At 30.2% G+C, this 15,920-nt stretch overlaps 1 protein-coding gene across 3 annotated transcripts in view; it reads right to left on the reverse strand.

Moving 5' to 3' along the window:
• LOC143082869 (twitchin-like) overlaps positions 1 to 15,920 on the reverse strand; it is a 140,357-nt gene that overhangs the window by 101,490 nt on the left and 22,947 nt on the right. For 2 of the 3 annotated variants that reach the window (XM_076258835.1, XM_076258834.1), the window contains exons 7-16: positions 15,304 to 15,316; positions 14,573 to 14,786; positions 7,397 to 7,487; positions 4,895 to 5,190; positions 4,320 to 4,420; positions 3,483 to 3,696; positions 2,933 to 3,020; positions 2,035 to 2,105; positions 1,222 to 1,465; positions 295 to 368 (exon numbers count right to left, since the gene is read on the reverse strand). In XM_076258835.1, coding sequence (XP_076114950.1) covers positions 295 to 368; positions 1,222 to 1,465; positions 2,035 to 2,105; positions 2,933 to 3,020; positions 3,483 to 3,696; positions 4,320 to 4,420; positions 4,895 to 5,190; positions 7,397 to 7,487; positions 14,573 to 14,786; positions 15,304 to 15,316 — 1,406 coding nt within the window. Of the gene's footprint in view, positions 1 to 294; positions 369 to 1,221; positions 1,466 to 2,034; positions 2,106 to 2,932; positions 3,021 to 3,482; positions 3,697 to 4,319; positions 4,421 to 4,894; positions 5,191 to 6,234; positions 6,298 to 7,396; positions 7,488 to 14,572; positions 14,787 to 15,303; positions 15,317 to 15,920 lie in introns of all 3 variants that reach the window. The other variant, XM_076258833.1, reaches the window with a different exon arrangement.

Below are 15,920 nucleotides of genomic sequence, written 5' to 3' on the forward strand. Positions count from 1 at the left end.
GCCATCCAATTATATATCCACCACTTCGATTAGGTAAATGCACAAAAAATAGAACATTTAGACACTGGTCACTTTCAGTCTAAAAGAGTAAAAAAAAGTGGATTTTGCTTCTTGTAAGTATCATCCATACAGTAATTTAAAGTAAATTTATGTATTGCTGGATTTAGATTTAAAATGCATGTATTTTTTTTCAAATATAGCTGGTCCAATTCTCATTAAACTTCAATATATTTTCATTTAAATAGTAAGATTGATGACCTCCCTTTTTTCTGAAAAGTCAATCTGGTTATGTACCTGTTCTATAACTTTTCCTGTGGGATCATCACCCAACATAGGAGTAACTTCTGGCAATGCCATGTCAGGGTTTTCTGTGGAAGAAAAAGATCATATTCAATGTATTCAACTTTTTTAACAAATATTCAAAACATTGATTAAGGAAAACTCATTCTATGAATACTAATTCGCAGCTGTTCCTCCTACAGCTATAAACAGTTGAACTTATATCCAATCGAGCTATAAAGGTTTTATTTATAATTTCCTTTCAAAATCAACACTTTCTGCACATCTAAATAGGCACTTCCTGTAACTATTACATGTATACTATATACATATTTTTCTCTCATTCTTTTATTATATACAAAACTCCTAATAATTGTTTATTTTGTCAGATATACAACAATTATTGGGATTTTTTAATTTTATTTTATCAAATATACTTTCTAGGCACCCATGTATTATTAGTTAAATTCAAGGTGTTATTTTTAAATCATCTGTAAATTTACTCATTGTTTAATTTTAACAACTAGTTACATTGAAGACCCATTGGTGGCCTTTGGCTGTTGTCTGCTCTATGGTCGGGCTGTTGTCACTTTGACACATTCCCCATTTCCTTTCTCAATTTTATCTATTCATATTGTGACATTTGAACTGAGCATGGATTTTCATTGCGGGTTATTCAAGCTCTTACCCTATTTGAGCAACCAGTCTTGCTCCTTTAAAAGTTCATGTGATTGCTTCAGTTTTTTTCTTTTTTTAACTTTAATTTGTTTTTTCTTAATGAAATGATGTATGCTAAATAAAAAGGTTGTCTCTAATCTAAGATCTCTTTGGTTTTCAGAAAGGCAAAGGAACTCAAACAGTTTGTAAGCTTGCATTAAACATCACAAAGTGATTACTACAAGAATTGCTCAAAACCCTGAAATAAGCACCAATAATACTCACCACTGACAACAAGAGTGGCAGATGTCATTGCTTTTCCAAACTCATTTTCTAGGTCAATTTGATATTTGCCGCCATCATCTGGGTAAACTTCAGGGATATACAGACGACAAACATTGTCTTTGAATGTGATTTGACAATCTTTGCTATGCTTAAGTTTATCTCCATCCTTTGACCACACAACCTCAATAGGTTCATTCCCAGCAACTTTGGCAATCAAGTCACATGCATCACCATCAAGTACTTCCTATGTACACAAAAAACAAAAGCATAAATATTGAAAAACTATCATCCTCCATATTTTTTTCATTGTTTTGTTTTACATAAAATGACAGTATTACATTAGGTTGTACAAAACCTGGTATTCTAATGTCTGTCTGGTATGTCAGTCTATATGTAGGATGATTTTACGCTGCCCGATTGTTTATGTATTTAGTAACATTGAAAACATGGTGCACAGGGCTTTCATGAAAATATTGCAAGTGATTGCTTTTGCTCCATGTTGAAGGCCTCACTTTTTTTTCAGATGAAGAACAGCAATCCTCTGCTCATTTTTTTTTTTAAATGTGTGTATGAACTTTGGGTCAAAAACTTAACATCTTATCCCTTCTCATATACAGGATACAAATTATGATTTCTACTGCTTGTGAAAGATGTCTATGAGCTCTAATAAAATTTCTACAAAAAGTTGAGTTTTCAACTTAATAAAGATGATTTGTCTCAAAATTGTCATGCTGTTTCAAGTGTATAATGCTGACATCATACCTGTCCTAAATATTTTCAATATATATAAGTTGTATTGTAAAACATATTTACCGTTGGTGCCAACTTTTGGGTGAATGATGGTGGTGATCCTTTAGGTATTTTTGGTTTAGGAGCCATTAATGCTGAAATTAAAACATGTCAAAATTATACTTCAGACAAAATAAGCCATCTGAAAAATATTTCTAACTGATGTGTTTTGGATAATTGTTTTATTTTCTCAAGTAATTGGTGGTTAATATTCTTTTCACTGGCTTTTAATTGATGAATGTAACAAGTGACCAATCACATTATCCAATCCTTGATTATGGTCTACGTTTTTTTGCATTCAATATTTAATTTCAGTACAAACATGAACTTGTCTACAGTACATGGATGCCCCACTCGCACGATAATTTTCTATGTTCAGTGTACTGTGAAATTGGGGTCATAAAACTGATTTGGTATTTAAATTAGAAAGATCATATCATAGGGAACTTTTGTACTAAGTTTCAAATTGATTGGACTTTAACTTCATCAAAAACTACCTTGACCGAAAATTTTAAGCAGGACGAACGAATAGACAAACAAAAGGACGCACAGACCAGAAAACTGCAGCATCTGAATGTAAACAAGATTAATTTTTCTTTTGTTATTGCTATGTGTTTATTTTTTATTTTATTTTTTCATGCAATTACTGCTTATTCATATCATTTCTGTTTTCCTTTGAACATTGTCTTGTCTGTCCTTTTTTGATTGACAGGAGTTTACTGTAGACTATTCAGTACCTTGACAAATGTTTTATTCAGAAAAGATAAGGCTTATTCTATATGTTAAATAATTCACAGTTCCCAGAGAAAACACTTTGAATATCAGATCGACAGACACCCTTCCACAGTTTTAAGTGCTTCCCCTGGGTCCTGTAAATATTTGGTCATATAATCTTACATAAAAAAAGACAATTGATACAAACCTTTGAGGTCAACTCTAGCTGACCCTGATCCTTCTCCTCCAGGTGTTTTGATGCTAAACTTGTATTCACCAGAGTCTAATTCTTTTGGCTGAAGTGGAAAATTGTAGAGTATATTGATAAACATTGCACTAATGGATTGACTAATATAGAAATACTTTTTTCACAAAAGTTTGTTTGTTTATTTATTCTTTCGCTTATTGATTAAATTTTATTGTATTATAATCACACTGATATTAAACCTGAAAAAAACTTTCTCGTTTGCCTAAAAAAGCATGAAAAATTAAACAAATTTGGATGCAGGATCTTACTAAATCAAGAATTTTTTTAAATTGCTCAATTAAATTGTGACGAAGTGGGCTAAAGGCAAAATAATATCTGTGAAAATAAGGTGATCTACAATATACTAGAATTGAGACAGAACTTTTAAACGTTCTTTCTGGTCACTAGTCTTTCTAGCAATCATTTAGTAAGTTAGGGTACAGATTCCTAAAGTCATAAGCTGTTTACCTTATATGTGAATAATATAAATAACATATAATACACTACTTACATTTAAAACTTCACACACAACATTGTAGCAATCTCTGTCTTGAGATATCTCAAGGAAATATTTTCCACCATGTTTGATTGGCTTATTCAAGAAGTACCACATGGCTGTTGGTTTGGTCTTACATTTAACTTTTTGTGTTATGCATAATCGTTTCCCTCCTTCTTCCAATGTTACTTGTGGTAGACCTTGGAACTGGGGTGGTGGCTCTGCAGCTCTGATAAAAGTTAAGAACACAAAAATATCACAGCAGTTTAACCATACCTTTAACCGGTATCTAAATTTGAGTACATGTCATAACCTTATAAAGCTTCAACAACTGTCTATTGCTCTTATTTATTTAAATTAAATGACAAAAATATATCAAAGAAAATCTTAAAATGTATGCACATTTGAAATATCTACATACGACTTGATTATCTCCCTTTGTCCAGCAGGAATATATCCCTGGTTTATTTATTTACCCAAGATTTAATAAACTGCTTCGCCTAGCGCAGCCAGATAAAAGTGCAGAGGTCCAACCCTGAACAGCTGAGGCAAAAATGGACACAATATACAATTTTGATACAAGTCTGGACTAGAATTTAATATTTGACACATTATAGGTTTCTAAAACATAATAAATGTAGTCAAAGAACTTAAAATTAATTATATGATTTGAATTTATATTCAATTGAAGATATCTTGCTTTTGTGCAATACACTCTGCTGTTGTACATTACTTTGTAGATTTTTGAAATAATTTAAAATTTCTTACATCTTGGAGAAAAAATATAAATCAGTGAACCCATAATGACTTTAGTCTGGTATTGAACAGACTTTGTTAATTCCCCATACTTACTTAGGAGGTTCGTCCATATTAACAGTGATGGTAGCATTTCCTTCTCCATGTGCATTCTTGGCTACAACTTTGTATTCAGCTGCATCATTCTTAGTGACATTCTGAAATGAAGAACAGCATAATTTAAATGACATTCTGAAACAAAAACAGCATAACATTAATTCATTTATTTTCATGGGTACAACAAATGTACTAAAATTCTTGAATTGAGGTGGAGTTATTGTATTTCACTGCTATCTCCTAATAGTATTTTGTTTGAAATAATATACAGTCTATCATAAAGAGGAATAATATTGGAAATAGGCAAAATATATCCAGCTAGGTTAAAAATTAAAATAATAGGTCCATGTTATGGTGTCATTGCACAACCAATGGATTTAGTGTCAAGACAATTCTGTGAAATGCCAAAATATAAGTATCAAAAGGAAGTATGACATCTGGCTGGTGATTAAAACCATTTAACAATGATAATTTAATAAAAGTCTTTATCATGGCTTTAATCGCTGTAACTTTTATTGCTGAAAAGTCAGCATTAAGATTTACTGAATATATAAGGGGAGATAACAAATACTTACAATGAGATCTAAAAATGTATCATAGTCATCTCCCTTTCCATCCACTCTGGTTTTGATTCTGAATGTCTCCTTCAAAGGGAGGCCACTTTTATACCATGAAAAGGTAGGTTTAGGGTTAGCTTTACATTTACAATGTACAATCAAATTCTTTCCTTCTTGTTTGATAACTGGTTTTTCTGTAAAAGTTGGAGCAGTTCCTGCTGGTTTTGCTGGTGCAGGTTTTTCTTTTTCTTCAGCTGGTTTTGGTGCTGCAGGTTTTTCCTGGTCTTCAGATGGTTTATCCTTTTGTTCAGCACCTTAAAAGTAAATAAGGAATAGAATTCCAGTAGCTGTGAGTGTGAATCACTTGAAAATACTGAGTATAATACTAGATGCTCAAACCTGAAGTGATTGTTTAGGGCATGTACTTATCTACAAATGGTAACTATACCATGATCATTAGAAATTGAAGTCTGCTATTTCAAAAATGATTAAACAGACTTGTAAGTTTCAAGTCCTCAATTCAAGTTTGAGCTTATGTATACCTTTCATCCTGAAATAAACGAATGAATTATCAATTTTTTATGTCAAATAAAATGATGAACATTATTTTGCAAAGCCATACAAGAATGAAGGCTCTGGTATGTATGTTAACAAATAAATGAAACAAATAAAGCCAAAAATAATCAGCAAAACTAAAATGTGAAATACTATCAAAACCTATTTTTTTCATTAAAGATGCATTTAAAACAATATTTTCCTTATAGTTTGGTTTGTTGAGCTGTGAAATCAAACTATCACTTCTAAAATGGAGGTACAGGATACTTGTGTGATGAATTGGTTCTCAATAAGGTTCAAACATATTTAGGTAAATAGGCCATGTAATAAATTTGACAAGGTTGAAAAGGACTAAAATCTTGTAAAATGAAGATGAAAAACAGGATATGGTGATAATCTTCGAAACAAAAAAAATGCTATTCTACTAGCAGAAATAGGAGTAAATGGTTTATAACTTAAAATAATCAGGATGAGCAAACTGTCACATGTGTCCAAATTCTATGCTGCACTTGACCTGATTGGAGTATTTCTAGGCTTTTTTAAACCAGAAATAAGGATAGAAATAAAAATTCTCTTTAATTTTGAGCTTTTACTTCAATTTCTAAATCAAATAAACTCTGTACCAGGAATTTGATTACTTCAGCTTTTTTGGCTCAAGTGTCTATATTTTCAATATCCTTTGTTTAATGGAGAAAAATATTGGGCGGCATGTGACAGTTTGAAAAGATGACAGGTTTTATATAGGCACATTGATCAGAATGATAGATGCATTCTGGTAGGTTAGTCACAACAAATTGTCTCACCATTTTCACCAAGATGAAAATTTTCGTATCTAAATACTTGAATAACGAAAATTTTCTTAACAACTGCAAATAAGAAAACAATTAAAATCATGATATCAATGGTATATATATATTGGGGATGGTTATATTTTTGATATATTTTATGTGCTCTGCCATATTTAATCCGCTGAGGAAGTAAAAAGTTTAAAAGCTATAAAATTCAGTCACAGTTGGTATATAATATCATAAGCATGACCAACTATCAGTTCCCAATGATAAAATATGGCAATCCAAATATATATATATATGCACATTGTTTAGCTTTTGATGATTGATCAAATTTGTCTAAAACTAAGCTGACGCATTTGTTCTAATACAGTAGAAGTTTGTCTACTGTAAATACATGCTGATATTTTATTTGTTTGTGTCAATTAATTAAGTGCATGCATTGACTAAATTATTTCTTTTAAAACAATTTAATACGGTGGATTCATCATTTTTCGTTAGATACCAATTTTTCGAGGATTTCTTGGGTACAGGTGAACTATAAATCTAAATAAATTACAAACGAAAGTGAACCAACGCCTGGTGAGTCTGTAATACGGTAGAGTCCATAAAGTGGATATAAATCTAAATGTTCAAAGAAATACAAATTTCTATTAAGTTGTATCCAGACTTTGGCAGATCCACAAAATCACTTATCCACAAAAATGCAAGGTTTATACTTTCCATTAAAATTGGTGCCCAGGAAATTGAATGAATCCACAGTACATTAATTATGCAGAAAATGAAAGTAGACTGGTCTAATTTGAAAATGAAAGTACTTTAAACCTGGTAATTGAATGTTATGACGTTAGAAATACATTTATTACATCATTACATCAGCTTCAAAGTGTTGCTTTTTGTTTCATGATTTCAGTTAACAGACCATATAATTGGTTTCCACTTTTATCATATAGTGGTTATGTAACAATGATGTAATAAGAAATTGTATCGACATTTAAGTATTTGGTCAATTAGCAAATAAAAATATCTAAATGTTTAATTATTCATCTAGAAAAACTGTTTATTACTTCTACCTACAAGTTTACATACATATCTACGATTGATTCTACAGTAAATTAAAAAATAAATGCAATTTACTAGGCAATTCAAAATATATCAAAAGTTTTTTTGTTTGTACCTTGGAAGTTAAGAGTGATGTTTGCATTAGACTCTCCAAAGTCATTGCTAGCTGTGCACTTAAATGATCCTCCATCAGTTGGTTTGGGGTCCTGTAAAAAAAGAGGTAAATTATAGTGATTTTAATACACTTTTGTATGTTCATAACTTCACATGACAGCATGACTTGGGGTAACTATTTTGGAAAAGGTAATTCTGTAGAAAGTTCCCAAACCTACTAATACAGTTAAATCAGTATATGATGGTCACCCTCAGGACCAGAAAAAGAGAAATGACCATTAAATAGAGGTTCAAAATACATAGTTATTACTGTAGTAGGACCAGAAGAGGGTGACCTCACAAGACTGGTTTCAACCTTATAGAGGTCATCTGTATAGCAGGCTGGAATATAAGTTTCTATTAAATTTACCTATGATGTAGTTTTTATTACAACATGGACAAGCACCTGTTAATTGATATCTAAGTATTTAGATTCCCTGTACAACATGGACAAGCACCTGTTAATTGATATCTAAGTATCTAGATTCCCTGTACAACATGGACAAGCACCTGTTAATTGATATCTAAGTATCTAGATTCCCTGTACAACATGGACAAGCACCTGTTAATTGATATCTAAGTATTTAGATTCCCTGTACAACATGGACAAGCACCTGTTAATTGTTATCTAAGTATTTAGATTCACTGTAGAACATGGACAAGCACCTGTTAATTGATATCTAAGTATTTAGATTCACTGTAGAACATGGACAAGCACCTGTTAATTGATATCTAAGTATTTAGATTCACTGTAGAACATGGACAAGCACCTGTTAATTGATATCTAAGTATTTAGATTCACTGTAGAACATGGACAAGCACCTGTTAATTGATATCTAAGTATTTAGATTCCCTGTACAACATGGACAAGCACCTGTTAATTGATATCTAAGTATTTAGATTCCCTGTACAACATGGACAAGCACCTGTTAATTGATATCTAAGTATTTAGATTCACTGTAGAACATGGACAAGCACCTGTTAATTGATATCTAAGTATTTAGATTCCCTGTACAACATGGACAAGCACCTGTTAATTGTTATCTAAGTATTTAGATTCACTGTAGAACATGGACAAGCACCTGTTAATTGATATCTAAGTATTTAGATTCACTGTAGAACATGGACAAGCACCTGTTAATTGATATCTAAGTATTTAGATTCACTGTATTTAGATTCCCTGTACAACATGGACAAGCACCTGTTAATTGTTATCTAAGTATTTAGATTCCCTGTACAACATGGACAAGCACCTGTTAATTGATATCTATGTATTTAGATTTCCTGTACAACATGGACAAGCACCTGTTAATTGTTATCTAAGTATTTAGATTCCCTGTACAACATGGACAAGCACCTGTTAATTGATATCTAAGTATTTAGATTCCCTGTACAACATGGACAAGCACCTGTTAATTGTTATCTAAGTATTTAGATTCACTGTAATTAACATGATTTGTAAATTTCACAAAATTTTGTGTGATCTTATCACTGAATTAGGACAATCATACTTGAACTATAAAAAATCTGTTTATAAAAAAAAAATCTGCATTAAATGTCCCTTCTCTAAAATGTTAAAAAAAATAAACTTATAAAGATAACAAGCAGCCAAAACATTTGTTCATAAATAACAGTAGAAATCTAAATAAAGAAACAAGAGCAATTTATGCCATGTAATTTTCAATGAAATGAAAAGCCAATGAACTTTTATCTGCTCTTTCTAGGTAACAGGGTTAAATCTAAACAACACATTCCTTGTTCATAAGATACCCTTTCTTTAATGAACAATAAAAGTAAACTGGTAAGTTTATTTGTGAATAGATATAGGAAGATGTGGTATGAGTGCCAATGAGACAACTCTCCATCCAAGTCACAATCTATAAAAGTAAACCATTATAGGTCAAGATACGGTCTTCAACGTTCACAAACAATACTTTTGCTGCAGACAGAAAAAAGGCATAGGTCACAAGACTACGGACTCTTTTTAATATTTTCCGACAGTTTGTGGCATTTCGTGACAGGCCGAAAACTTTTCTTTAATGAGCCCAATGAACAAATTGATATTTCATGATTTATACAAATTTTTATAAAAGTCAATAAATTTGGGAAAAAGAGTATACAAAGCATACTTAAATATTATGACATTTTATGATCAAATTCAAGTTTTCTCAATAAAGATAAATGTAATGATAAGATTAAAGGGTACTTAGGGAGTAACTTATTTAGAATTTACTGCCAATAATACTTCAAATGTAATAAGAATTATGTAAAAACTGAATAATTCCGATATTTTGGTAAATATATTCTTGCTTTCACCTTGGCAATTGTATTTTTATAGCTGACAAAACAATTAGGCACTGTCTATACCAACAGAAAATTTTACTCAATGCAACATATTCTTGCCTTGATGCCAGAACTACAGAGTAAGAAAATTATATTGCTTCTGACAAGAGATTTTACCATTTTTAGTAATGCTATATGTACATGACAGATATCATATATCTTATCTATAAACGTCTTGTTCGGAATAAAATTGACATGAAGAAACAAAATGAATAATGCAATATAATTGTATTTTAAATGATTTATTTATAAATAGAGACATGAAAATTGGTCAAGATATTTGGAGGAACTAGTAACATGATATTTGCTATGATTGAGTGATTAATTAATTGTTGGTGTTAAACCAACCTTACAGCTCTATTGGCTAGTGTTTTATGGTGAAGTACAGAGAGAAAGAACCTGTGACCTTCAGTTAAACTGTCAATCCTAGTTAATTAAGAATGGAGTCTACCACACATTGTCACAAGTGTGGTTCAAACTCACAAATTCAAGATTGGTTTGATAATAGAGATATGGATAAAAGATGTGCGATATAACATCAAATAAACAGACACTAAAACAAAAATTATTTGCATTCTACTCTTTTTTTTTCAAAACTGAACCTTAAAATAGACCGTACTTTGACCTATAGCAGTGTACTTTTACAAATTGTGACTTGGATGCAGAGTGGTCTCATTGGCACTTATACCACATCTTCTTATATCTGTGTAGCAGAAACCAAAATAAAAAAAAAATACATAACACAAGAAAATATGTTGTTTTTCATTTCAAAGTTAATGACTTGCAAATCAATTATCTAACAAGAAAAAAAGAAGAGTTGGCATATATGCATTATGTACCAGCTTCAAATAGATTCTAAAGATAAATTAAGAATTAGTTTATAAAAACCATATTCTGAGATAATATTTATGTAAAACTTAAACAATAAGTGTTCTGGGATAAGCAGGAAATAATTATAACAGGCATTTGACTGATACTTTTTGTTTTAAAAACAGTTCTGATGATGTTGATATCTTGAAAACTTCACACCTGGCATGTAAAACATATGTTCTCTACCTAACATTTACCTGCAAAAAAAAATAATGAAAAGAGAGGTTCTTAAGGGAGCACTGTTAAATTTTTGTATGGTATACAATTTGCTTTGCAAAAATTATTTTTTTAAATCATATCAAGTGAAATTAGCGAAGACTACTTAAAATAAAAAATCTCTATAGGTAAAGGTGTCCGTGCATCATACTAGATCTAAAGATTTAACATTATTGATAACATAAAAAACAAAACACCCTTGGCATCAACCCATCATTAGTTTTGGAAAGATTCAGTGAAGCATAAAGAAACATCTCAGAGATAATGAGAAAACTTAAGATTCCCCAAAACTGATTTGATATCCATATGCTTTCTCTATACCATATCTCTTAAGTTGCATAACCATGTACTTTTCTATTACTTTAATGACTTTTTGGTTCTGAAGTATAGTGAGTGCTGTGTTATCTTTGTCTAATTTTCAATATTTTATTTTTCTTTTATTACATAGAACAGAACATCTCTCCTGGCAGCATATTAGATTTAATCTAAGAGAAATTCTATTTGTAAAGATTTGATTACAATATCTCTTTCTATAACATATGTTTATATTGAAAATTTAACTTTAATAACATGTAATCTTGCTTCATATTTCTATTTTGATTTTTATAAAAGATTTTATCATCATGGAATCTTTCTTCAAAGCATAAATTTTACCATCTCTGATTCTTATAAACACTGAATATTGATCCTGATCTTAAAATACAGGATTTTATACAAAAATCATGAAAATGTCGATTGTCATCAATTTTTTTCAGTACCAAAATAAGACTATGTACATGATTGTAGTTCAATTGTAAAATAATTCAAGAAACCACTTGTTTATTATTAAGCTATTTCCATCTAATAAATCATTAACAGAGGAATTCTTTGAGTAGAATATAATGGCTAGATCTCCTGCCTACCCCCAATCCTCTTATTTCCCAAAAAAGACTCTGCAAGCTAACATAATGAAATATTATCCCTTACACCATTTACCAGAGGAATTTTATTTACTGCTACAAATTACTTCTTATTGATAAAACATATTTAAATAATTAGTGGGTGTATTGATGTACATTTCTACACTAATCAGTTACAGATATGGACAGTGCAAGATATATCAAGGTCAAGGTTATACACTAAGGCTATTGTGCTAGTGATTTACTTCAAAGCAAAAAATTTTAAGGTGAATAAGGACAAATCTATCATATGTATGAAGAACATATGAAACTCTTTGTTTTCTGATAAGAATGCTAAATTTAGATTATCGGTTTAAATATAAACATGTATACCACCCATTTTTAATTTTGGTTTCAGACTGTGCACTTTTGAGAAATATTCAATATAAAAATAAGGAGTGTGGTATGGTTGCCAATGAGACAACTATCCACCGAAGTTCAAATAGAATTGATTTAAGCAAAGTAAAGCAGTGTTTAAAAAACTTGACAAAAAAATGTTATTGAAGAACAGGTGTTTTGTTTACCAGTTAAAATTCATAAATTTTATCATTTAACAAGAAAATTCAGGTTCATACTTAATGTACATCTTCCAAGGCAAAAAACAGGTGAATAAATAATTAAATGATATGAAAATAATTTCTCTTTTATGAGTATATATATTGCATCCTGCATATAATATGCTTTGGCCATTGAATTTCTTAATGCCCACTAATTCATACAAAAAATATTTGCACTTGAGAAAAAAATTAATGACACTTAACTTAAGTAAATGTTTAAATTACAAAAATAACTCAAAATATTCCAACACACCTAAAACTTGTAAACATTTGATAACATTAATGCCAACATTATATATTGGATTAGGAGGCTTGTACATTTTTGACTACAACTAATTAAGAACTTTGATTATTTTGTAGATTCTGTTCAATGTTAACAGACAAAAACTTGACTGTTATTCGTGTTCTGTACAAACAAGCAATTTTGATTACAATACAACATGTCTGATGAGCTAAAATTTACACTTTTTGTCTTAAATAAATAAATCTAAGTATACTGGTGCTTGTCGAATAAAGTAATTAACCACACATAAAAATGATTTAGTTGAAATTTTCAAGAATGCACCCTATAGATACTTGTATGAATGCCAGAACTGCACATTTTCAAGCACCTGCTCACAGGTGTTTTGACACATGCACAAACAATGCACATGTCAGCCCTAGTACGCACTGAAGAAAGATTTATATATAACACATATTTAGCTTTATACAATGTAAACCTTTCAAAACTACAGGGTATGAATTCTAGGGATATGAGTAAGGAAACTTAAAATATTACATTCTGTAAGTTTGCAAATACTGTGAAGAATTTTCTATACATTGCAATTGATTTTTACTGTGTCAACCAAGAAGTGAAGATTTCTTAAAAAGCATAAAAGGATCCCAACAAATTCATGAAACTGAAAAATTGAATCTGAATCTGGTATTTGAACTCTTAGCAGTTTATCTTGGCAGGGAATCAGAATGCTTTTTCCTTTCTCAGTCCTATCAACATCAAATTTCAACATTAAAGTTGCATATTTCAAAATCGTTTTTATATGACTTTATTTTAAGCCAGCATTACTAAAATTTAAGACTATCCTCATGATATACTGCAATACCCAGCAGTAGACGAACATGTTTTTGCAGGATCAAATATTTCTGTAATAAAATATTGGAAATACCTGCAGTAGGTATAAACAATAACAGAATTTGATTGACAACCATACTGTTTAATGTTATTTTGAATGCAGATTTGTTAAACGCTTAAATGTATGTTCAAAGAACTCTGCAGAATGCATGAAATTAATAAACTCATCCCAGAAAGACATGGTACATGTTTATTTTGATGTATGGCCGTCTTCTCTTTGATTTAAATACAAAGTAAACAGATAGCATGTTTGAACTAGCTCATCAATTTTATTTTAATATTATAATGTTGATGTCATAAATCCATCTTTGCAATTCTAATTATCACATATTTTTCAAGTTACCATTGCTAATAATTATAAAGAGTATTTTACCATTTAACTACTTAAAACTTTACATTTGTATTATAGATTTCATAAATATATTTTGCCAACACCTTGGAACATTATAAAAAGAAAGAAATATTCTTGACGGTAATTTTTCAAAACCTAGACCTGTATAGCTATTATTAACTTATTTGTGTTCAATCACATCTATAGTCATGGTTTCAATAACCATTTTTTACAAAAATGATGCCTTATTATGAAACTGTGACAATTTAAACGCCCTTCTTGGAAGTAAAAAATTGAAATACTTATAAAAATAGCCAAAATCAGGTGGGTTTAAAGTAATGAACTATTATCCTAAATGCATCCACAGGTAGATCAAGGAATAATAGAAAGACAAAAAAAACAAAGTAACCTTAATGTTCACCTCTCAATGTCATGTTCAAGGTTGTTTGTATATATCCATGTAAAAAGCACTTTTCAAATGTAATACTTGCATTAGAAATCCAGGTTCCAACTTTTTTTTCTGAACATACATTGTTCTTCAATGTTCTTTTGGATAGATACAAATATATTCTGCATCTGACGGGAACTTTACAAGGGTTCAAATATTTCAAATAAAGCATATGGATTTTTGGAGAGTTCCCGTTTGACACTATATCTCAATTTTTCATATTCTTTGAAAAATTCATATGTAATATGAAGCATGCTCTTTACAAGGAAGAAGATTGACATGCTATTTCTGGTAAAGTTATAATACCTTAATATTAAGTGTTGCAGTGTAGCTATCAGCTTTTCCTGGTGAAGGTGTTAGTTTGATGTCATAACGACCTCCCATTTTCAGTTCCGTTGTTCCCTGGAACCATTTGATGTTTGGCTGTGGTTTAGCTTCTAGGTTACATGTCATTATCAGGTTGGTTTTCTCTTGTTTGATGACTGGTTTAGCCAAGAATTGAGGGGCTTTTCCTTCTGGTCTATAAACAGACAGTCAAACATAAGATATACCAGTCATTCTAATATTGTGTATTCATTTATTTTTGTGGGTACCAATTTTTGTGGATTAAGGAAAACTTACATGTTCGTGGATATTTAATTTTGTGGTATTGCCGAAGTCTACATACAAGCCAATAGCAAATTTGCCATTTGTTCAATATTTAATTTGGTGGTTAACTTGTACCCACAAAATCTACCAAAAATGGTATCCAATGAATAATAATGAATCCACAGTATTGCAAGGATGGTAAAAAAGTGCACAGCCAAACTAATGCAGAAGAAGGCTATTTATCTTCAACTAGCTACCGTCTTTTACAGATTTTTAATTGCTACTCTCAAAGAAAGTTTAGGAAAAAAATCACACCTTAAACAATGAAAAAGGCACAAATTTTAATGAAACTGAATGTTTCAGTAATAAGATAATCTTAAAATCAATTTTGCATGGTATTTTATAAGAAGTGTGATGTACAAAGATAGGTACAATATGCATATACTTACGCCTTCTTGGCTCCTGTAAATAAAAAATAGAAAAATATTAAGGAATGTTTACAACACTTTTCTTAAATATTCATTTTCTATATTTCAAGCTTAATCTACAAACAAAACTTAAATTGACTAAGTCTTCTGAAATAAAAAAAAAATGTATAATTCTATACAATATGAATAGATAGAATGTTATGAAATCAAAGAATACTGTGAAATCATATATGAATAGAAACAATGAAATGAAATCATATATGAATAGAATGAATGTCTCGAAATCAGATAGAGAAATAATTTTAAAACAAATTAAATGGAATCTGGATTCAAATCAAAGAAGGAGGTATAGTAAATTAAAAACAAAAAGTTACATGTTAAAATGTTAAATAAAATAAAGACAATAAACCATTTAATTATTGCATGGAGAAATCTATGTAACCCGTTGACAAAACGATTTTCTGGACTTTATGTTAGTCCAGTGTCAAGATAAGAATTGTCTTGATAAATTTTTACAGTGATTTTTTTTTGGGGGGTTACAAGAATCTCTTCATGAGTAGAAAAAATAATTTGGTTAAAAAAGAACTTTACAATAGTGAACTTAAAAGCATGTCAATTTTTTTTAACTTAGGAGTTAA

Source organism: Mytilus galloprovincialis, chromosome 7 (assembly GCF_965363235.1).
Source record: "Mytilus galloprovincialis chromosome 7, xbMytGall1.hap1.1, whole genome shotgun sequence".
Classification (NCBI taxonomy): domain Eukaryota; kingdom Metazoa; phylum Mollusca; class Bivalvia; order Mytilida; family Mytilidae; genus Mytilus; species Mytilus galloprovincialis.